Source organism: Epinephelus lanceolatus, chromosome 14 (genome assembly GCF_041903045.1).
Source record: "Epinephelus lanceolatus isolate andai-2023 chromosome 14, ASM4190304v1, whole genome shotgun sequence".
Classification (NCBI taxonomy): domain Eukaryota; kingdom Metazoa; phylum Chordata; class Actinopteri; order Perciformes; family Serranidae; genus Epinephelus; species Epinephelus lanceolatus.
This window is the reverse complement of record NC_135747.1, coordinates 28,111,544-28,135,502: the sequence shown is the minus strand read 5'-3', so window position 1 is coordinate 28,135,502 and position 23,959 is coordinate 28,111,544. Positions and strand designations below refer to the sequence as shown.

The window sequence follows — 23,959 nt, the reverse complement described above, 5'->3', positions numbered from 1 at the left end:
AGTGTAAAAGTGCTATGAGGGGTCGGAAGACTAGAAAGGCGCCATACAAGTACAGTCCCTTACCATTTCACATTCACTTGCACCTTTGCCAAGATAGTGCATTCACCCAGCAGGTGTGGCATGTCAAGGTGAGCATGATTACTACACAGGTGTGCCTTGGGATGGTGATGATAAAAGGCTCCTAAAAAATGTGTGGTTTTATCACTGGACCCAATTCCACTGATGTCACAAGTTTTGAGGGAGCGTGCCTTTGGTATACTGACAATAACTGAATGTTCATCTCACGGCCATAAGCTGTCTCCTATGTCGTTTTCTATGAATTTGGCGGCACATCCAACCAGCCTCACAACTACAGACCACGTCTAACCACACCACGTCGTCTGAGACCAGCCACATGAACAACTGATGCAATAATTAGTTTGCACAACTGAAACATTTCTGCACAGACTGTCAGAAACCGTCTCAGAGAAGCTCATCTGCATGCTCGTCCTCCTCACCAGGGTCTTGACCTGACAGCAGATCGCCTTCGTAACCAACTTGAGTGGGCAACTGCTCAGTGTCGAAGGCCTCTGGCACTTTGGAGAAATGTTTTCTTCACGGATGAACTGTGGGTGGCCAAGAATGCATATCTGTAGCCATATTCACGTGCAATCCATAGTTCAGATTGTCCTATAAATGTCTTTTCTGTGACCTTTTATTGTGACCATCCCAAGACACACCTGTGTAGTAATGATGCTGTTTAGTCAGCATCTTGATGTGCCACACATGTCAGGTGGATGGAATATCTTAGTAAAGGAGAGATGCTCACTAACATGGATTTTAACAAAGTTGTGTGCAAAATGTGGGAGAAATAAACGCCTTCATGTGCACAGAAAAAGTCTTAGATCTTTAATTTCAACTCATGAAAAACTGAAGAGAAAATGAAAGTGTCACCTGTTATTTTATATCTTCTTTCCTTCAATGAAGGTTATTTTAACAGAGGTAAAAGCAGTATAATTCAGACACCAAATGTATTGTAGACATTTGAAGTAGATTTGGCTCAAAAAGAAGAATAATGAGATGATTCAAGCATTTATTCGACGTCCTACTGGGGTTACATTACAGGGGAGAACACTATTGGAACTATTTCCTCCCAGATTCTTTGAATGCTTTCCAGTCCAGAAAATTTTAAGTGACTCTCAATCATTACTGAACCACAACAGTAAACTGAGCTCTAAATATTTAAGGAACGTTTCTCTTTGGGCCCTCTGCAGTATACTCACTGGTTTGATTTAATAGGTTTAAACTGTGATTTGTCAGTCCATATGTTCAGCTGATATTCTCAGATCCATTTCCAACAGTGCTAACCCTCTTTTTTTCTTATTTTAAAGTTTTAAGAATTGCTTTGCTTCAGCAACACATTGCCTGTTGATTGCAGGTTGCTATAAACATTATTGTGCAGTAGTTGACACTAAAACAGGAACTTGTTTCTATTTAAATCTGCTTGCATTTTGATGCTTAACTTCCAGTTTCTCTTTCAGTGTCTGGAGATTTCTTCTGTTCTTATTGAACTGTTGTTTGTCTCTTTTGCCTTTTTAGTTATATTAGTTATATTTTTGTGTGGCAAAATCGTATCGAATCTTTTTTATTATATATAAATACAAATTAGACTTAAGATAGCCTGATAGAATAATATAATAGTATAATAGTATAATATAATAGAATAATATAATAGTCCACTGAATACATTTCGCTGCAAAAATGGCTGAGGTGAGATGAACAGACTGAAAACTTTATCTTATTAGATGAAACAGATGTTGACGAAGTTTTCGTTTGGGGACATTTTTTACAGTTGAAAAAAGGTAATAAATCACAATGTATTTTAGCACAATATTCAGCATATTGCAGCATATTTCAGATGGTAATAATGTAGTATCGTGTCTTACGTATCGTGATAATATCATATCATGGATCCTCTGGTGACTCCCACCCCTGCTGTACAGCGTTGTGTTCTCCATGTGCAAAACAAACCCTTCATACGAAATTAATCTTTTTGTAAGAAGCCTTCCTGTAATCTAAAAGCATGAAAGACCATCCAAACATGTAGAGTCGTCCTCTCAGACATCTGACGTCATCCTATTAGGCTTTTGTGGCAAGAGATTACACACTTTTTAATGACGAGTATATAGATGGATGGATAAATAGAGGTGTCATTCAGCTGGATGAGATGTAAATCTAGTAAACCTGTCATTCTGTTACAGCTGTTTTTTCTCTTTCTACAGGTAGAAGAGAATTTGTCCAGAGACTCAAACTTGAGGGGACACTGAATGTACACGATGGCTGCGTAAGTGCCCCTGCTTTTCATCTGTTTGTGCATTTTTATGTCTAAGAAAAACAAATGTCTGTGTCGTCTTGAAGAGAAAAACAACCCATCGTGCCTCTCTTCCTCAGTCAGTCAGTCAGTGAGGCCTCGGTCTCTGACAGAGAGCAGATCTTTGACTTCAGGCCAGGTGGTTAATACCTCTGAGAAACCTGACGCTGATATAACAGTCACACGTCCTGTCACACTATCAGCCTGGACGTCAGTCGGTCCAGAACACCACAACAACCACAGGACAGCTTCACTTTAATACCTGTCTCCTTCCTAACCACAACGGCTACAGTCACAAGAATTTTTATTGCATGTTGTAAATATATTAGGAGTTTTAATTTAAAAAAAAAAGAAAAGAAAAATATTTCGGTGACAAGGACTTTTTTGTTCTTTTTGCTGTGGTATCAAAAGAGGTATTAAGTGTTGTTTTTTATTTAGATGAAATCTGGTGTCCTCACTATTTTAAATGTGTTTTTTTTTATCTATTATATATACTCAGAACTTTTAAATTTGCTGGTGTTAGACATGAAACAGTATTTTGTTTTTATGTTTCGTTATAAAAATAACAATAAAATGAATCTGATCTGATCATTAGTGCACATTAAGTTAGTCTGAAGGTCCCGACAGGTCCATAATATCTGAAAAGTCAGGTTTTGGCTCATTTGTGGGGAAAGTAACAGGCTGAAGAAGATAATTATCTTCTTAAAAATATATATTCTCAACAGTTTCATACAGTCTTGGTTGGAGAGGGGGATATTTGATACAGAAGAGATACAGATACCGAAGTCGAGCAGATTAATTTCTCAATCAGTAGAAAAATAGTATAGGCTACTTTGATAATCATTAATCATTGTAGCCCGATTTCAAGCAAAAGTAGTGAAAAAAAATTCTCTGTTGTTTCCAGCTTCTCTAATGTGATAATTTGCGCCTTTTTTGTTGTTGTTGATTTCATTCATTTTCCATAACTGCTTATCTTGTTAGGGGTCAGGGCTGGGCCTGAAGCCTATCCCAGCTGATATTAGGTGATAGGTGGGGTACATCCTGGATAGGTCACAACATATGAACAACAGAACATGCAACCTCCGCACAAAAGGGCTCCCCCACCCTGGGTTCGAATCAGGACCCTCTTGCTGTGAGGCGACAATGCTATCCGTTGCATCACTGTGCCGCCTTCTCTAAGACAAATGAGACCTATTTGAAGACATTAACTTGGGTTGTTTTTTAAATAAACATCAACTACATTTACATGCACACTAATATTCCACATTTATATTTGTATATATTATTTGTATATATTGTCATGTAAACAGCATGTTCTGTTTAGATATTCAGAATTAGGCCTTTTATCGAATTTATCATTTTCCGATTAAGACATGTTTGATATGCTGGTGCTCTTCAGGCTTTTTCGGAGCATACTTTGGGCATGTATACTGCACATTCAGAATATGTGTCTCAGTTGGTGTTTTTACCATGACACATGGCCTCTTGCCTTTTTACAGTCAGCTCTGAACATTGTCATGGATACATTATACACACATCAACTTGACAACATGTTTGCAAAGCTGGTGTAGAGATGCATGCCCAAAAGGAAATCCCGCATTTCTGGTCGGAGGGAGAAACAACAACTTTTAAACATTAGAAAAGGCTTGGGTATCAACAGGTTTTTGGATATGCACAGATATCACACAGGGGGCTATGTTCCCACGGTCGAACCAGACGGCCACTGGTGGAAAATTCTGTAAAAATGCTATTTTGATGCAAAAAGCAAAATGGCACAAGCAGCTCCAGATGTTAAACTTAACCTTGTTTTGACATGATGAATGACACGTTAGAGGATGTTAATCAGAGTATGTATGGCTGCATGTTATAATGGGAATATTACTGGAATGTTTATTATTTATTTATTTTACAAAATACACCAAAACAGATAGACACACCTCCACACTTTTCTGTTGCCGCTCTCAACAAACTGCAACACTTGTCACCAAAGGGCTGCGTCCTCTCAGTGAGTTGATGATCTGAGTGTTTGTGGCTGAGCTCGCCTCGACCCTGTCAGCTGTTGGATGAGGTGATCAGTGGGCTGACGGGCGAGAAAGAGTCACACCACAGACATTGCAAAATTACTAAAAAAATGGGGAAGCTGTACTTATATCAGTTGCGAAAAACAACTTGCTGCTGTTTGTGAAAGAATGAGACATTTGCTGTTAATTCCAGTTGACACAGAGTTAAAATGTAAGTGTTAGGAAACATTACAGTATAACATGGATGTAGAATTTGCCAGATCTGATCAAATCTGCCTGTATAAGGTGATTAAGCTGGTGAGGCCTCTACATTGTACCATATTACACAACATACTCAGACCTGTGTTTAAAAAAAGGCTCGATGATACTCCACATGTCCTCATCCCCGTGTTTGAATCTGCTGCTCGGCGTCTGTTAATCTTTCATTACACGAGAGACGCGAGACAGATTGACTTCACTCCACCTCAGAGTCAGATAACATTTTACTTCAGATGATCAGAATCGATTGAAACCTGTTTAAAATGTATTATAAGCCTGAGCCTGGGGTTCAGTTTGCAGGATGTGGTAAATGGACGGGCAGGCAGTGTGATTTCACTGATTGCAGCAGAGTGAGTCTGAGGAAACGAGGAGTAACAAGGTGATGATGAAACACTGAAGCTGCAACAAACAGGTGTTAATGAAATATTGATTCATGGAGTGACAGCAAACTGTGAACTGAGTGTCTTTGTGCTCCACTTTAGATTCATGGGTGGATTATGATTAAGTTAAATGTGTGACCATGATCTGATTGTTATCTCAGTAAGTTAAATGTTAACGGATGTGTGAAGGAAAGAAATTTGAATTGGACTTTAGAGATTAAAGCACTATTATAGCTGTCAAACATCATTGCATGTGTATATACTGCACATCCTGCACTTCATGCTTTAAAAAGTGCTCCATTTCTCTTTGTTCCGTTACTATGATTTTCATCTCGAGATTGTTTTTTGATTCATATTTCAGTCCAGTGTGACCCAACCTTTTCTGGCATGTGACCCTTTAAGGCCCTGATCAGACAGGTTGCAAAACACGGGCCACACCTCACAGCCTTTTTTTATGTTAATCCCTATAATTTAAAAAAAGAGCAACTTGCTGCATCTTTTTTTTTTAATTCTCACTCAGCAACCACTGAATCACCTGTTATAGCCTAACTGTTAATTTTCGGTGAAGTTAACTCACAGATCTGTACCTTTTTTATTTTAGGTAGTATTAATTACTATTAATATTTATTTCATTTTAGCTACGATTAGGGCTGCCACGATTAATCGACTAATCGATGACTAATCGACTATTAAAATAATCAGTGACTATTTTAGTAGTCGACTAATCGGTTTGAGTCATTTTTCATAGAAAAGTACTATAAAAGTACCACAAAATGCTCTTATTGCAGCTTCTTATGTTCAGATATTGGCAGCTTTACACACTCTCCCGTGACAGTGAACTAAAACCCTTTGGCGTGAGTATGAAACAAGACATTAGATGACATAATTTTGAGGTTTGGGAGAGACAGACCGACATTTTTCAACATTTTAACACATTTTTCGATGAAATGATTAGTCGACTAATCGAAGAAATAATCAACAGATTAGTCGACAATGAAAATAATCGTTAGTGGCAGCCCTAGCTACGATTGGTGAAGTCATTTAGCGCTGGGTATCCCTTGTGAATGTTGTCTCCTCTTGTCCACCACAGAGGGCCCCACTCTCAATTCACCCCAATGGAGAATGGCGAAAAAACATATACTGCATAAATATAATTGATGTAGCTACTGTGATGCCACCCATTGCTTTGTGGACTGCTGTTTGATGCCTCAAATTTGTCATTTTGGCCGTCGCCATCCTGTTTTTTTGGAGCCAGAAAACACCATATTTGGATGAGAGGGTGGAGCTGTGAAGGAGTGAGGGGTGGATCTGACTTATAGACTAGCTGTACCTTACAGTCTGTCACTCAAAGCAGCCCTGCCCTTGAATACACATAACTTTAAGTCTTGATAAAATGTTAACATGTGAGTTATATAAAGCTACACCCCTCGTACAGTTGTCTTGACGGGGGAAATTAGCTATAGAGACCAAAACGTTTTTATGTACCAGGCTGTAAACATGTTTATATCTGCTGTAAAGTTGGGCATTTTAACATGGTGGTCTATGGGGGTTGACTCATTTCTGGAGCCAGCCTCAAGTGGCCATTAGAGGAACTGCACTTTTTTGACGCTTCTGCGTTTGCTTTATTTTTTAGCCGTAGAGGTTTGCGTTTGGAAAAAACGCACATGATATCAGGCACTTTTCCATTCTGAGCTGTAGTTTTTTAACTCAAGGTGTTCAGGGCGCTCTGGGAAGCGTCACTCATAGAAAACAATGACAAAAAGTTGCCCCAGGCTGCTGAAAAGTGCTTTGTTTGAACAAGGCCTAAATCAGGCTTAAGACAAACCAATGTTCAGGGGGATGTTTATGTGTTGTGATAGTTCAGTTGATTTTCTGTTTTAGATGATTTCATTTGAATAATTTTAGAGGTCTCAAGTTGTGACACTGCAGTATTTCACACACAGGTAAGAGAAATGTGGAAAAATAAATACAATTCCCAGTAGGACGTTTGTTTTATATTTTCCTGCTTTCATAATCACATCATGACCGCTTAAATTCATCCTGCAACTCCTCATGAGACTCCTCATGTCCAGATACCCAGATCAGGAGCCTCTGGTTTAGTCTCTATAAAATGTCTTATTTTATTTTGAATGACATATTTTCCCATAGCCCAAAGTGACATCTGCACAATGCTTTTTTTAAAATCAGTTTACAGTTATACAAAATGAAAAAAATCAGCAAATAATCACTTGAGAAGCTGGAGTCAATGAATGCTTGGTTGAGAATAGTCAGTGGTTCATTTTCTGTCAAATAACTAATCGATTTAATGAACTTCTCCTTCTAGCATGAATATAAACTCTGAAGTAAATATCTGTTTGTTAACAGGTCAACACTATATCCTGGAACGACACAGGTGAATATCTCCTGTCGGGGTCAGACGACACCTTTTTGGTTATCTCCAACCCGTACAACAAAAAGGTAGGTGGTGATTAATAAAGTGACAACAGATATGCACACTGAAAATATCTCACTGTATGAAAGAACAACAAAAGGAGGCAAATTAACTTTTGTCTATGAATGAAAAGCAGATGAAGCCGACTATTTTACAGCTGCATTTGTCATTTTAACTCTTTTTTCTTTAATTTAAAGAAAAGCCTAATCATTAGACTTAATCTCTGTCAGCTACACGCTATCATGTCACTTGGAAACACTACTAATACAAAAATGATGTATCATAGAATCTCTTTTTTGCACTTAAAGCACATTTTTTGTGCACAGCAGATGTCCTAAATAAATTAAAAAAGACGAACTCACTAAATCTGATTAATCACTTATTCATATTAAGGATTTTGTTCAAGGATTTTTTTTATTTGGGATAAAATGTGATGACAGACATTCAAAGCTTCATCAGAAAAAACTTCAACAGAGGCTTCAAATTTTAAAAAATGATGTTCGGTACAGTCTTTTGTTACTTCCCAGCAGCCATCGTGTATTTTTGCTTCTCTTCTTCAGGTCAAGAAGTCAATACGTTCAGGTCATCGGGCGAACATCTTCAGCGCTAAGTTCATGCCCCACACCAACGATCAGGAGATCGTGTCCTGCTCTGGAGACGGCATCATCTACTACACAAACACAGAGAAGAGTCCTGAGCACAACCGACAGTGTCAGTTCACCTGCCATTATGGGACAGCTTATGAGGTACTGAACACAGGAAACACTGGTCAAACATCTCACAGAGCAAACATATCTTTCCTCTTCATGGTTTCTGTCTCCTAACCTCCTCCCTTTCTGCTTTGTCAGATTATGACGGTACCAAATGACCCCTACACGTTTCTGTCGTGTGGAGAGGACGGCACGGTGCGATGGTTTGACCTCCGCACGAAGACGAGCTGCACTAAAGAAGACTGCAAAGATGTACGGTGACAGCTTTGATGTTTTTTCTTCTCAGTTGTTTTATGATGCATTGACACTAAGGGTGGGTGGGGCAGTCTCAGTAGGTGTTTTTGGACCAAATAGTTCTGTAGAGGTCCCCGAGAACGTCCTTGTCATGTTCAAAATCACAGTGTATTTCATCTGTAAAGCCTGGACTTTGCTGTTAGTCCATTTGTCTGTGTTTTCTTCCTTTTTTTGTCCATTATGAGCAGCTGTTGCATGTTTTCATGGCTCACGGGTTTTAAGAAATGGCGGCTTTGTTTGCTCTATCACTGAAAACTTACGTCTGGACCAATCAAAGTACACTTCCATCACTCACAATGCCTCGTGTGTCAGGAGAGCACCTGCTCTGAAAAGAGTGGTGTAACTGTGTTAGCATTTTAGCACACCCTGTTCCCTCGTGTCAAAGTCAGTTGGTTTTTGGTTAGGTGACTGAAATAAGGTCTGTGGTTAACACAAGCTGAAGAGTCTTTCACATTTTGTTCTACAACACAACGTACAGCCATAAATACCCCCATGGTGAGATGTGAGGCTTTCAGGTGTCTTTAAAAAGGCGGTTGCTAACAAGAGGCTAAATGAGACTACAGCTCTTTGGCTTTTGGCTCTTGGACTTTGGCTGATTCATTTGGTATTGAAGACCTCCCACTTTTCTAGTATGAGTTTGTCCTCAGTATCGTTCCTCACAAACAGCTCTCTGCCTCTGGAGCAATTCAGAAACTGTTTTATTGGCTTGAGGCCAGATTTCATCAGTATGTGCGTGTGTGTTTGTGTAGATTGCATTGCATCTTCTCATATGTCCTGCTCTAGATCACTGCCTGTGACCTTATACTGTCAGAGTAGTTTTACCAGACTCTGTTACCTCCCTCTTAATTACCCTACAACCTGTTAGTGTAACAAGTGGACTCGGGGATGTAACTAATGATTATTTTCATTATCGATTAATCTGCCCAGTATTTTCTGACCAATCGTTATGTCAAATGTGATTTCTCAGAGCCCAAGGTGGTGTTGTTAAAAGGTTTTATCCGCACCCATTAGTCCAAAAATCCAAATATGTTCAGTTTACTATCATATATGACAAGAAGAGCATCAAATTGTCCAATTTAAGAAGCATTTATACAGCAAATGTTTGGCTTTTTTGCTTTAAAGATTATTAAAACAAGTGGAAATCCAAAACTGGAAAATGACAAATACTTTGGAAATATTTTTAAAATATTTTTTATATTTATATATTTTGTATTTCTTTATAAAAAATTTTAAAGAAGTTTTTTTTTAATATTAATTTTTTTTTTATCTTTTTTTTTTTTAATTATTTATTTATTTTTTCAGCTGGATCAAACTGTAATGATGTCCTCTATATCACTGTACGTGCTGGTTATTAAAATGCCTCCTCTGTTGGTGCTGACTTTGTGATTTCGTTTTTTAATCCTTTCCTTTTGTGTTTGCTTTGATTTCAGGACATCCTGATAAACTGTCGAAGGGCAGCGACCTCTATTTCCATTTCTCCTCTGGTGCCGTACTACCTGGCGGTGGGCTGCTCTGACAGCTCCGTGCGGATCTACGACAGACGCATGTTGGGCACCAGAGCGACAGGTAAACTGTCCTGCAGGCTGACAGCATCACTCAGCTCCTTCTTTCTTTATATTTATGTTGACATAATAGAGTCACTCTGAGTTTTAGGCTCGCTGTATGGTTTTCCAGAGGCATATCTCTCCACCTCAGCAACCAGACACTTATAGACTCTTTGTCTCATCCCCAGGTAACTACATGGGCCGGGGGACGACGGGTATGTGTGTGAGGTTCGTCCCCACTCACCTTTCCAACAAGTCGTGTCGCGTGACGTCTCTCTGCTACAGCGAGGACGGTCAGGAGGTGCTGGTCAGCTACTCCTCAGATTACATCTACCTGTTTGATCCCAAAGACGACCAGGCCCGAGAGCTGAAGGGTCCATCTGAGGAGAGGAGGGAGGAGGTGAGTGCATGGGGTGACTTGAGTCACGCAGCTCTCATCACATCACACATCACATGAGTCCTGATAGGAGCTGTGTGTTTGTAGTTATGTGGCATCATGGCTGTATGGACGGTGATGTCTGTTAGCCTGTGTGTTAGTCCACTGCTTTGATCCAGGCTGAAATATCTCAACATCTTCTGGAGGGATTGCCATGAAACTTGGTTCAGACATTCATGTTCCTCACAGAATAAATTATAATGATAATTTGGTGATCCTCTGACTTTCCGTGTAGCACCATCATCAAGCTAATTGTTAATTTGTGCAGTACTTTGGGTTATGATAACGATGCAAAATATCTGATTTTTGCAGATATACCAATATTGTCCAACTCATTTTGACTGATTGCTGGTGCCTCTATATCTATATAATTTTTCCACCTCATTGCAGAAAACATCGAGTCTCTCCTTTAGAGAATAAACATATTATTTCTACTCTTGTGATGGCTGACTGGAAGATGTGGACATGAAATGTAATGCTTTTCACTAGGCAAAATAAGAAAACTGCTTTAATTTAGGTTACATGTAAATTATGCCATTTGGGGTGGTGCTTTCCCTGAAACAGTCCTGACAGCATCAAGGGCAAATCTCACCTATTTCAACTAATTAAAATTACATAGTTAGGGACGCCCAGTAGCTCAGTGGATAGAGCAGGCGCCCCATGTCTGAAGGCAGTGTCCTTGCCGCAACTTTTGCTTCATGTTGTCCCCCCTCTTCCTCCCATTGCCCCAAACTGTCCCATCATTAAAGGCAGAAAGCTCCAAAAATAATAATAAAATAAAAAGGTTACATATTAAAAATGTCATCTTATTGGCAGAGATTTTTTTTTCAGGCTAACTCAAGATACTAACAGTGTGCCAATATCTCATACATCTCTAGTTTATGACCAAGTACCTGCAAAGGCAATGACATTCCCATCAGCCTCAGCTGTACTTTGTGTTTAGTGCTAACTAGCAAATGTTTGCATGCTAACACACTAGCTAACAGACAAGTAGTTTCAGCTCTAATCACCTGAAAGAAGAATCATTGTATTTTTGATACTTAGAATGAGAAGTTTATAGCTACATATGGAGCAGGTCGTCTTCCACAGAGTCAGCCATGTTGTTTTTTTTTATCAGCCACCGTAGGTCTGCTACACGCTTGGCACACTGGAGTAGTTTCAGTTCTACAACCTCACCACTAGATGCCGCCAAATACCACACACTGTACCTTTAAAGAGATAATTCAAGGCCATTTGAAGTGAATTTGTTTGAGGTGCTTATCCATACTCAGTAGATGTCTGTCAGCAAGCCCCCAGTTTGGAGAAGCAGGCAGAAATACCGACACGTAAGCTATAAGCAGTGTACTGCTGTGGAGTGGGGGGTAGAAAACATGCTTTAGGTTCTAAGTGTATGCTATATTTAGAGTGTTTGCACCACTTTACCTTGCTGTCAGATGATTACTGACAGGGAACTGAAGCTGTCATATTGCTTACTTCAATGTATCGTGCATTTGAACTGTTACTGATTTAGATGGCTACGTTTTGCTGCTTCCCCCGTCCAACACAAGTACATTGCTTAGCTTCCGTGGTTATACTCCAGCCTGTTTCAACAAACTGGGTGCGTGCCAACTGATATTGTCTGTAATACACTGACTATAAAAAAGAACCTCATACAACCTCACTTCAAAAAACGATCCCTTTAAAATGGTTTAACCCTGTGTAGTCTGCATATTATAAGACTAGGATTACCCAGCTGTTACTACTTTTATCTGTTCACCATAGAAAATAAACATGCGCACTTGTGGTTGAGTGTTGTCTGACATGTAGGCAGTGAAAGGGCTGTTTATTGTAAACAAGCACACAATAAGAACCCTTGTTGTGGCTGTCAGTTTCTCTAAAAGCACTGCAGACATCAGGGCTATATCTGCACTGGCTGATGCAGCAGAGTGGAGCAGATGACCCTGAAGAACAGAGGAGAGAGGAAGAAACACAGTGATACGGGGAAAAAAAGGCACGATTGATACTGATTGAAACCAAATCTAAGACGTTTATTTAATCTGTTCTTCTTTAGTGTTTTTTTAAATGTATCTGGGTCATCATGTTTACTGTGAGTCCTGGTCTTCACGTGTGTGTGAATGTGCTGGATCATGGTGCCAGTGTTTGAAAGCCTCGTGGTGAGTTCAGCTGTGTCGGGATGCAACCACCACACGCATTCCTTTCCAAATACAGCGACCGACGCAGGCAGTGTTCCTCTATCCTCCAAAATAGTTCAGGCAGAGGTAGAGGGGATAGCCAAGCTGAGGCTCATTACCTCCCTCTCCCCTTTTTCCCTCCACCTGTAACCTCATTTCTTCAGGGTCTTTGGCTCCCTGTTTTATTCCACTATCTCTGTCAGCCTCTGCTCCTTTTCACCACCTCCAGCCCATAAACAGACCTGATGACATTTCCTGAGTGAAGCAGTTGATAGTCCCTGCACTAAGACCCCCTTTTTCTATTTCTGGCTCTCAGCCTGTTGCCCTGCAAAGAGAGCCAGGGGACTGGTGAGTGGAGGCAACCTCAGCCGAGCAGCCAGAAGGGAGGGGGCACTTTAAAGAGGACACTGACAGAGACGAGCAGTGTTTTGCTTTGGCAGCGGAGCTATTTTTGACCATGCTTTGACTGACAAACTGCTAATCTTTCCCTCTGTGTGTGTGTGTGTGTCTGTGCATGTGTGTTTCCACAGCTGAGGCAGCCTCCAGTGAAGCGCCTGCGTCTACGAGGTGACTGGTCTGACACTGGACCCCGAGCTCGTCCTGAGAGCGAGAGGGAGAGAGACGGTAAGATCAGAGCAGTCGGCACAGATACTGACATGTGCGTGTTCCTGCTCACTGAGGGCAAAGCCGAGCTCTCAAATTACTCATCCGGCTTCTGGGACAGTTTCCCAAGCACCCACCCCTTCTGATTTTTCCCTCAGTCTCTTTATTAAAATTTCCCCTCAATCACATTTAGCATTAAAGGGGTCCTATCATGCTCTTTTTTTTCAGGCTCATACTTGTATTTTGAGATTTTACTAGAACATACTGTATTTACAAACACTTTCTTTTCCTCAAACTGTCTGTGCTGGAACACCTGTATTCACCTCTGTCTGACACCCTTTGTTTTAGTGCCTGTTTCTCTAACCCCCCTCTTGAAATCACTGCAGTCCCCTTTGATTTGTCAGCATTTCTGGATCCCCTGTGTCTCAGCGTTTCTGCGCCATCATTGCAGCCTGTAATTGATTTTATTGGCAGTCTCTACTGTTAAAAGTCACAAAGAAAAACTTCTAAACACACCTGGACATATTCCAGCAGGAATATGATCTGAAATAGGGGCTAAATTAACAATATCGGCAACCGAGTTTACACGTTCTCTGACATTAGCATGTAGCTACATAAAGCAGTGAAGGCTACATACTGTAAACACTTGTGTGTCTGAAGCAGATCACCACATAAAGGATTCTGTCATGATCTGGGGCCGTATTCACAAAGCTACCTAGTGCTAAGAGTTGCTCTTAGTAACAACATTCTAAGAAAATTCTTAGAATTGTGACGTTTTCTTAGAATTTCCCCTTAAAATTCACAGAGCATCTTAGACCTTAATAGAGCTCCTAAGGTGAAAAACTGTCAGGAGCAGGAAGGAGGACTTTTAAGAGGTTTAAGAGTTTCTTAATCAGAGGAGAAAATGGTGGAAACACAAAGAGGTCGGTAGCCTGGTTCCAACCATAGACCCCGCCCACTCAACTGAGTAGGCTTGCATCTCTGGTCTGGCATGCTTCAGTGAATTTGCGATTTATCTCGTCCAAATGCTGGACGGACCAATGAACGCCGGGGGTGGGGGCGGGCCTAGCGATTAGCCAATCAGCGCCACGCTGATGTCAAGCTGTACGCCGGTGGGTAACTGGTGAGGATAGCAACAATGGCGACCGCTACAGATCCTACAGACCACATTAACGATGCTCTCGAGGTATTTCGCCACTACTCGTGTTAATGGAGGACCAAATTAAGGAAGCTGCTAAACTGGATTTAACGGCGATGCAGCTGGGCGTGCACGACGACAGAGACATTTTAAACGGGCAATGCTCACTTGTTTTCGGCACCCCCGAGGCATGGATACTAATGACGTCAGATTCTGGGTGAGTCGATCTCTACTGATTGGTTAGGGAAAAAATCAAATTCCCTCCCCCTTGTAAATCGCCTTCAATGGAAGCCATGTCAGACTGAAGGTTCTGGGAGCTTCAGTCTGACACTCAGGCTAAGAGGTCGGAGAAATATTCTTCAGACACTGGATGACAGTGAGTTATTGAAATGCCACAGATTAGATCGTGCAGGTATAATATATGTGGTCGATCTCATTAGGGCAACACACACATTTCCCATGATTTTATAGCACCAGAAATAAAATCACAACACGAAGATATTTGGAAAACTGTAAAAATGCAACAGTAGAGCAGTGATGACTTGAGTCAGTCTCAACCTTCCATCAGCAGAGTGATCACATTAACAATGACAACACTTTCACAGTCAGCAGTTCATTTCATTTCCACTGGGTGTCCACACCTTTCAGGATCACAAAAGGGTGAGACTGTGACAACCAATCATATCTGTTAAAAGACTGCATCATACCTAGTGACGGGGTCAACCACACCTCCTCACTAAGGTCAAAGTTTCTGTCCCCTTATTGCTTAGATTTGTTCTAAGAACTTTCCTAAATCACTCCTAAGCTAAGACTCCTAACTAAAAAAATTAGGCTCAGTTAGGAGCTCTCTGAGAGTGTTCTCAGAATGTTTGTGAATCCAGCCCCTGACGTCAGCTTGTCTCAGAAGTATTCAGAAAGGTCTGACGCCTGAGGTTTTTGTTCACAGGGATTACTTTTACATTTGTTTACCTCATTATTTGAAACTTTGGTCACGTTTACTATAAAAAATTGACATTGTAGCATTATGTACAGTGTAAGACAGAAAATAGGGAAAAGCATAATAGGTCCCCTTTATATGAGCAGTTACAAGTGATGCCGCCACCGAAAGGTAGTATGCCCCTTCACGGAAAACCGTGTCTGCGTTCCACTTCAGTGTCAGTGTCACAATAACTGCATATCACACACACCTTTATTCCACTTTTTTCCTTCAGTCATCACTGGGTGACACTGTCCAAAATCCAAAACATAAGTCTTTTCTGAAGCTCCACATTAAAAACAACAGTCCTTTGAACTTATATCATTCACATCTTGTGGCACATATCCGCCTCTGTCATGTTTGCTTTAATACATCAAGTGTTTTCTCTTATGCTCCTGTAGGAGAGCAGAGCCCGAATGTGTCTCTGATGCAGAGGATGTCAGACATGTTGTCCCGCTGGTTTGAGGAGGCCAGCGAAGCTCAGAGCAGCAGAGGAACTCGGCCTCAGACACGACCCAGAGGTGAGGTGTTAACTCCCTCTTTGGAACTGTCAACACTCAAACCAGACACACTTTACATTTATTATACTTGATAGCCTGACTTGTCCAAGGCTGTTAATGTCCTTGAATTGCCTATGTGTGTGTATTTGAGTTTTTCATAGCATGATGTGATATGATGGTGATTTTATGATACTATATTTTGTAAATTATTTGTGCTGTTTTGTCTGTATGTTGTTGAGTTTGGGGTATCTTAAAGATACTGTGACTTTTACGTGTATCAATAATTTTTTATTGTCAATGGGTGAACAGGTCATAACGTAACCTAAACACTGAGACCTTTCTGACCGTCTTGACTGCCTGTAACAGCCTGAATTTGTTTTTGTATTTTCTTGTTTCAGGAACAGCTGTCCGTCCAGAGGGGGCGCCGAGCACTCCAGCTGCTCCTGCAGGAGGCTCCAGTCAGGAGTCCAGCGTCCCCGAGGGGCCTGTGGGGTCAGACGCCCCGGAGGTACCTGCCGATCCTGTCGCCGCCACTGCTGCCGCCATGCCTAAATCCACTTCCTCTTCCTCCTCAGGGTCGTCATCGACAGTCACAGCACCTCCTCCTTCCAGCTCCTCATCAGTAGAGAGCTCGGTCCCTTCCTCCTCGCCCCTTACCTCTTCGCCTGATTCAGAGCAGAGGAGTCAGAGCGACACCACTGGGACTCCAACGCCGACACCCACGCCAACGTCAGAACCCGCTCTCTCAGGTAAGTGGACTGTCACCTAAATGTTTGACACAAAAACAGAATTTCACATTTTACTCTTCAGCAGAGTGTGTAGGTATCCTTAGAACTCTGTGTGTGTGTGTGTGTGTGTGTGTGTGTGTGTGTGTACATGTGTGAGTGTGTGTTTGTGTGTGTGTTTTTGTTGGAGCCACTCCACTCAAGCAGCAGCCTCACGTCACTCTCTTTTCCTTCAGCATCCTGTTGTCCTTCTCCTCCTTTATTTTCCTCTGCTCCCGATCCTCTCCTCACATCCTCCCCCTCCAGTCTTCTAATCGTGCATTCACTCTCCCTCTCTTCCTCTGCCTCTCTGTCAGAGTACGGCCCTCATCGCCTGCCCATAAGTTTAGTGTGTAGGCGTTTGCAGAGGTTACTTCGGCTGGCCGACCCACCAGGACAGGGTGCGGCCCGTTCTTCTTCTTCTCCTTCCTCTTCTGCAGCCTCTGAGAGACGCTCACAGAGAGCTGCTACTTCTGCTGCTGCTGCTGCTGAGACGCAACCCCGTACAGGTTACCCTCCCCTCCGAGCTCCCCCACCTCCCTCCATACGGGCTGTTCGCCTGGGCCCCCTCCCCTGCCATCTTCCCCTCTCTGTATGAAAGGCAGACATGTTTTTGGAGACAGTCAGGCTCCAGAGAGACCCGGCCTTGCTAGAACTGACCACTAATCTCACAGTGATCCTCTTTCCATTTCCCAATAATGCACCTTGTGCTTATTAACCTCTACAGCCGTCACTGTGTCGCCTCTCCACTGTTTGCTCAGCCCTTCACTCACTAACGCTCTCACTCCATCGCTCCACTTGTTGCTTGAGTTTTCACCCGAGTGGCACCAGACAGTGTGAAGCTCTGCTTTGGCGTCCTCATGGCTCATGTGGTTGTTCACTCATGTTTTAATGATACATGCTGATCAGCTGTCTGGCCTACTGGGCTGGATTCACTGTGGTTTGATCTCAGGCCTAGTTCACATGTGCACAGGTATTTTTTTAAAACATAGATTTTTTTTCTTTACACGTGTCGACTGGGAATTTTTGGCTTGTAACAGCAGAATGTGCAAGAATTTGTTTTTATTTGTTAGGAACCACAATGAGGCGACGTGTCATGCAGTGGTGGAAGTGGGCAAAATAGTTGTTGCTCTAACCTTACTAACAGGACTTTTTACATGTTTACACATAAATCTACAGTTACTTTTTCACTAAACTGAGGAACAGAGGCGTCAGCGAGTGATACAGTAGGGCTGGGTGATATGATGACTATGTACGATACATCGATATAAATTTAAACAACACAGGTTATATGGATATAGGGTCAAGTTTCGTTACATAATGGGTACCAGTGTACATCCCTCTCACACTCTCGGCACAGCTCCCCCCCACTCACTCACTCATTCACACAAGTTCTCCATCAACACTGAAAGAGACACAGAGCTGCTCCTCTGTTTTATCTGTCTGTTCATTAGTCTACAGTGCCACATCGGTCTATATGTTGCACGTGCCATGCTAAACCAGTGATGAATGAAATGTCCCCAGTAGCACAGGTGCAATCCAGTGCTGTGCTGCTAGTTGGTGTGCGAGGCAGATCATAGCATGTCGCCGTTCCTCTTGGTAGTTGTAGTCTGTTGTGTGACACTGAGACAGCGCCTGGATGCAGGTGACAGATGTGTTTTAAAAAATGCAGTGACAACAGATGCTTCATATACAAGACGTATACAACACAGACAAAGTGCCTCTCGCTCCTTCCCTCCCTCAGCCTCTCTGTTGAAACTCTGTGCATAAATAACATTAATAGTCTAAATAAATAACAATATTCAAATCATTTTTTAGCACTAGATTCATTTGAAAGGCTGTGGGAAACGATTTTGTAACAGCCCTGCTATTTATTTTATATAATCTCTCATTTATATGTTGTGCAGCTGTATATTTTTAAACAGGGAAATAAAATCCCTGTCTTTGAATTTTATTTTGTTAGTCTGTTTTTATAAAAGTGCCTGTGACATCTCAGATGTGGCTTTGACTTGCAGCTGAAAACATGTCGCCCATTTCATAGAAAATACCGAGATATATATCGTGTATCTCCAGTCAGCCTGAAAATACCCAGATATGATTTTTTCCTGTATCGCCCAGCCCTACGATACAGACATCACTGCTCCAGGTAGTTTTCCAGCAATTGCTTTTTTCAAGCTTCTGATTGGTCACCATCTTTTTCAAGCTCCAGTTTATTGTTATAAACCTTACAGGTTGCAAAAAGCAGGAACGAAATATAGTGCCTCCGAAATGTTTGTGCGCCTTTATTCACATAGACACCCAGTCCGTCTTCTTCTTTGCGTGTTTGGCCAACATGGCTTTAGGATTGTATCACCATCTCTTGGTTTGGCATTCACTTGACAGCACTTCAGTTGTGTTTTTGCGCTTTCATTTGGACAGATTTTTTTGGAGGAGGAAAAACCCTGTTTTGAAAAACACCAGTGTACGTGTGGACAAGTCTTCTCTCAAACTTGGGAATCGTTACTAAAGCCCTTTTCAGACATGGAACAACATAACTGGCTTCATCTACTGTATCTGCTAATGTGATGTGTTTTCGTCATTCCAACGTTCTGTCGGTAACTCTGCAGAAAGAAACACAATGTTCTGGAGAACAATTAGCTAAAAGTTAAAAAGTAAAGATGTGACAGAAGGAAAGTTTTCTCAATTTCTCACTATTCTCTCTTGGGCTGCATCAGTGATGGTTTTTCAGACTTATTTTGGAGTTAATTAGTGAGCTCGGCAAAGTGAAGCCACTCGTACATTTTCCCAGTTTCATAATTAATTACAAGGAGAATTCAGCTGCCAACTTTTAATTTTACTTAGCGCACAAGCATCTAATGACAAGATGTTAATTTGGGACATTTAATTGCTGTTATTATCACGTGCTGTGTACAGAGGGTGTTGAGCTGGATATTAATTTATTCATCCATGTAGTCCAGTGATAATTGGGGTTGTACAGATTTTTTTAATGGTTTAAAAAATGTACAATCATAGTCTTTCTCTTCTGTAGGGTTTGTAAGATAAGATTGCAGTTGTGACTTTTATGTAAAAAGGACTGTGATTTATTCAGACATGAGAATGATGTGCAAAATTGCCACTGCATTGACATAACAAGCTGAATGTCTGAAAGGGGCTTTACTGGACCAGTCATTGATTGAATAAAGGGCAATTGCTTGTATTGTCCATGTTGAAACCAGGCTGCACTGATAGCTAGATGAGAATCTGGGCTTTTGTTTAATCATTTAAAAAATAAGTTTGAGTTATTTGGGTTGTTCAGAGGTTTAAAAGCAGACCGAGTGTAATTATGATGTATTTTCCGTTGTATTGTCTCACAGTGAGCTTTATGGTTACTTTAACATTGCAGGAATTAACCATTTTATAAGCAGGACATGTCAGAAGCATGTGTGAACTTGTCATGTTCTTGTTTTTGTTCAAACTTACTAAACTCTGATACTCATTTTACACAAACAGTGAAAGTGAAATTATCAGATGAAGCTTTTTCTCCTCCTTTGGCTGATTTTACAGCTCCTCCTGCTTGGCCTTGGATCGATTTTATTTTTTTAACATGACTTTGAAGTTTTTGTTTTTTCCTCTCGTGCGTCTTGACTGTGTTGAGCCCTCAGGTTTGACCTCTGTGTCCGATGTTCAGTCGGTCTCATTTGTGTTCCAGATTCCCCCTCGTCTGTGGTAAACAAACAGCTGGGATCCATGACTCTCGATGAACAGCAGGGTGCGTCCTCTCCCCCCCCCCGACCCCCACCCCCACCCCCACCCCACCCCACCCTGCTACTCGCTTCGTCTTCTTCACCCTCCCTCATGAACATAAACAGTTTCTCTGTCTGTCCTCCATTTTTTTCATGCTTCTTATTCCTCTCCATCCACCACTTTACTTTCCCATTATTCCCATTACTCTCCCATTATCTGTCCAGACACATATTTATGTGCCTGCAGATTGACAGTGTGCCTATCTTACCCAAGTTACTTTGACCTGGAGTGAAGGACTCTATGACAATAATTAAGATAAATATATGACTAATAATAATAACATTAGATCAATAATTATTATTAGTCATATATTTATCTTAATCACTGTCATAGTGCCCTTCACTATGACACTATGACAGTGATTAAGATAAATATATGACTAATAATAATTATTGATCTAATGTTATTATTATTAGTCATATATTTATCTTAATCACTGTCATAGTGTCATAATGAAGGACACTATGGCAATAATTAAGATAAATATAACCTTAACCTCCACAAACATTTCATCTAATTTAATGCATCTTTCTAATTTCTTCAGCGTGAAAGTCCACATTCCTGATGTTACAAATATTTAAACCCCCACCGAACCTAATGCTGTCTTTTATTTTATACTTACCTGTTGGAACAATGTAGATTAACCCAACTCAAGTTAGTAACCATATTCCTACATTAACCTACCTCTGCTCAGGACCACATGCATACAACTTAGCTTTATACTTATCTGCAGTGTTTGAATAAGAAAAAGATGTTTTGAGAAATTGTGCAAAAATCAGTATTTATTTTGGTTTAAAAAACAAAACAACTTGAAAAGGTCTTAAAAGGCAAGTGTCAGATACCTGTAGACACCTCGGACTAGATGAGAATTTGGGCTAAAAGTAAATCTCTGTTCAGCTGACCCACTAAAAATACATACAATAAGCTTATTTATATTGGTCCAATTCTAATTCTCACCTGAGAGGCTCCAACTAGGGTCTGGGTGTCATGGAGAAAATCAAATCTCAATATTTTTGACCAAATATCTCCAAATTAACATTGCAGTGATAATTGCAGGGTTGACTAGTGGTTTTGATAAATCATCAGTAAGCTTGGATGTACAGTAATGATATCAAGTGGATAAAGGCAAATAATAAAACAGCTACAACAGTCTGATAAATTCAAAAAATGACATCACTTTACTGTAATGCAGCCTTTAAAACCAGGAAGAGAACACTTACAATATTATGATATCCAAAATCTGACACGATATCTAGTCTCACATTACAATATAAATATAATATTGATGTTTTGCCCAGCCCTGCTGGAACAAATGAGTTTTTAGCATTTTAACTAAGAAGGTTAATAGATTATTTACACAGCTGCAGATGAAGTTTCTGTTCTGAGTTACAGTATTTTTGAGGCTTCTTCTTTCACATTAATACAGCCATGATCAATATAGGTTTTTTTTAATTTCCAAAGCTAAAAGTTTAAAAGCTGGACATGTGCCACGCTCCCCCAGACACAGTGTCACTGTTACTCTTGACAATACACAGATGTTGCTGTCATGAGTTTTAATTGGGAACTATGTTGTTTAAAAAGTCAAATAAATTGTCCTTGCCACATTAAACACCGACTATAAACCAGTTTGTTGCTGTAATAACCAGCTGAGGTGTGTGATGATCCTTCAGGGGCTCTGACTTGTGTATCTTGTGTCTTGATGTGTTTGTATCTTGTTGCTGTGGCTGGTGGTTGTCGTCTTTTACAGTGTGTCCACCTTTGTCTGCTCTGTTAATGTCCGCTGCATGTTTGTGCTGTTGGTCAGTGTGAAGTGTCGCAGTAGATGGTTGCATGTTTCTAATGTGCTTTTAAACAACAGGAATAAAAAGATTTTTAATCACAAGTATCATCAGAGCAGAGTCGCAGTGAATCATTCTTGTTTGCTCTGCCTGTGTGTCTTCCTCTCAGGAGCAGCAGAAGCTGCAGCTTCGCCTCCTGATCAACCTGTTTCTGCACCAGTCAGCACCAGCACTCCCACAGCTCCCACTCCTCCCACAGCTCCCATCAACACAACAAGTGGCACCAGTAGACCCAGTGCAGCAGAGCCAGTCCTCAGCCTACACTACAGTTCAGAGGGAACCACCACCAGCACCATCAAGCTGGACTTCACTGATGAGTGGTGAGGAGATAAAATGACTTTCTGAAATCATTGTGACAGTTTTTAAAATCACATTTATAGTGTTGAGTGTCAGCGTGGGTTTTCTCCAGGTACTCCACCTTCCTCCCATAGTCCAAAGACATGCAGGTTAACTGGTAAGTGTGAATGTGAGTGTGGATGGTTGTCTGTGACTGAATTCAAATATCCACCCTCTGGACTTGCAAACCTCATGACTTCAGATATGAGTTCACCATCATCATGTAAAGTCTGCAAGGGTAGAGACCGCAATCTGCTGACAGACAGCCCTCAAGACTATTTAACTCATTGCCATGGAAATGTTCCTGTGACAATTACAGTCATTGTAACTGCTGTCATATTCTGCCTGCTCATCGGTCCTTGCAGATAACAAGATATAAATCACATGTAAAGGGTTGTTCTGTGAGTGAACACAATACATTTCTGTATAACATACAGACTGCAGACATTCACATACAGAGATTTTGTAAATGGGAGCTGGGCTATGACTAAAAATATATACATAATTTTTGTTTTTTTAGTTGGCTGTTGAAAAAAAACCCTACCTCGTCACATACGTATTGCAATGATTTGTGGGTAATTAATCAGTGAAGTCTGCTGAAGTCTGCTCCGCAAGCAGACTCTCTGGAAATTTGAAGAAAGTCCTTCATGCCCCTTGTGGACTGGTTGAACTGTGAATTTGGAGAGCCTTGAACACTCCCAGATTTCCCGGGAACATGCCGGCAAAGTTTGTGAGTCTGCAAGCATGGTGAAATGCGGCCAGTTGGATTGAGCCCGTCTCTATGTGTCAGCCAGGTAATAGTGTGTCAACCTGTCCAAGGTGCACCAGGGTGCCTCTCGCCCAGTGTCAGCTGGGATAGGCTCCAGCCTCCCCATTATTCCTAACAGGATAAGCGGGTACAGAATTTTTATTTTTTATTTTAAATGATCATTTCTTCACAATTATCATCTCTGGTTGTGTAGTAGCTCTTTATTCCTGAAGCATGTAATTATGGATCCTCTAAATGCTGCCTTGCACCAGCTAATCAGTTGTAAAAAGTAAAATGAAAGAGTACCTCATGCAAATTAAATACAAACAGATAGCAGGCATCACAGTCAACACTGTCAAACCCACCTGGCAGCAGCAACACCAGAGTGAGGACAGAAAAATCTCTCTAGACAAACACTGTTAGGAAGAAAATAGTGGAAAATATTGGGGTGCAGCTCTGAAAGGAGGTCTGTATCTCATGAAAAAATAATAACATGGAAAACAACTTTGCACTGCACATAAAACTGTTGTTTATGTCTGTAAACCTTCACTTTCTTTAAATGAACCTTAAAACTTTATTCGTAATAGACACTCCTTTTTTAATCTTAGAAGGGTGTTTAATGTGGTTTATAATCCTCCTCCAAATGCTCTCCCAGAAGCTCTGATAGCTCTGGACGCC

At 41.0% G+C, this 23,959-nt stretch overlaps 1 protein-coding gene across 9 annotated transcripts in view; it reads left to right on the top strand.

The window, feature by feature from the left end:
- The window catches only part of dcaf6 (ddb1 and cul4 associated factor 6), a 38,094-nt gene that overhangs the window by 7,326 nt on the left and 6,809 nt on the right, over positions 1–23,959 (top strand). For 3 of the 9 annotated variants that reach the window (XM_033615833.2, XM_033615825.2, XM_033615816.2), the window contains exons 2-13: positions 2,262–2,323; positions 7,374–7,466; positions 8,001–8,186; positions 8,289–8,402; positions 9,875–10,010; positions 10,177–10,388; positions 13,126–13,219; positions 15,714–15,833; positions 16,211–16,561; positions 16,894–17,085; positions 20,265–20,324; positions 22,307–22,517. In XM_033615833.2, coding sequence (XP_033471724.1) covers positions 2,262–2,323; positions 7,374–7,466; positions 8,001–8,186; positions 8,289–8,402; positions 9,875–10,010; positions 10,177–10,388; positions 13,126–13,219; positions 15,714–15,833; positions 16,211–16,561; positions 16,894–17,085; positions 20,265–20,324; positions 22,307–22,517 — 1,831 coding nt within the window. The remainder of the gene's footprint in view (positions 1–2,261; positions 2,324–7,373; positions 7,467–8,000; positions 8,187–8,288; positions 8,403–9,874; positions 10,011–10,176; positions 10,389–13,125; positions 13,220–15,713; positions 15,834–16,210; positions 16,562–16,893; positions 17,086–20,264; positions 20,325–22,306; positions 22,518–23,959) is intronic. The other 6 variants (XM_033615843.2, XM_078174551.1, XM_033615852.2 and 3 more) reach the window with 3 other exon arrangements.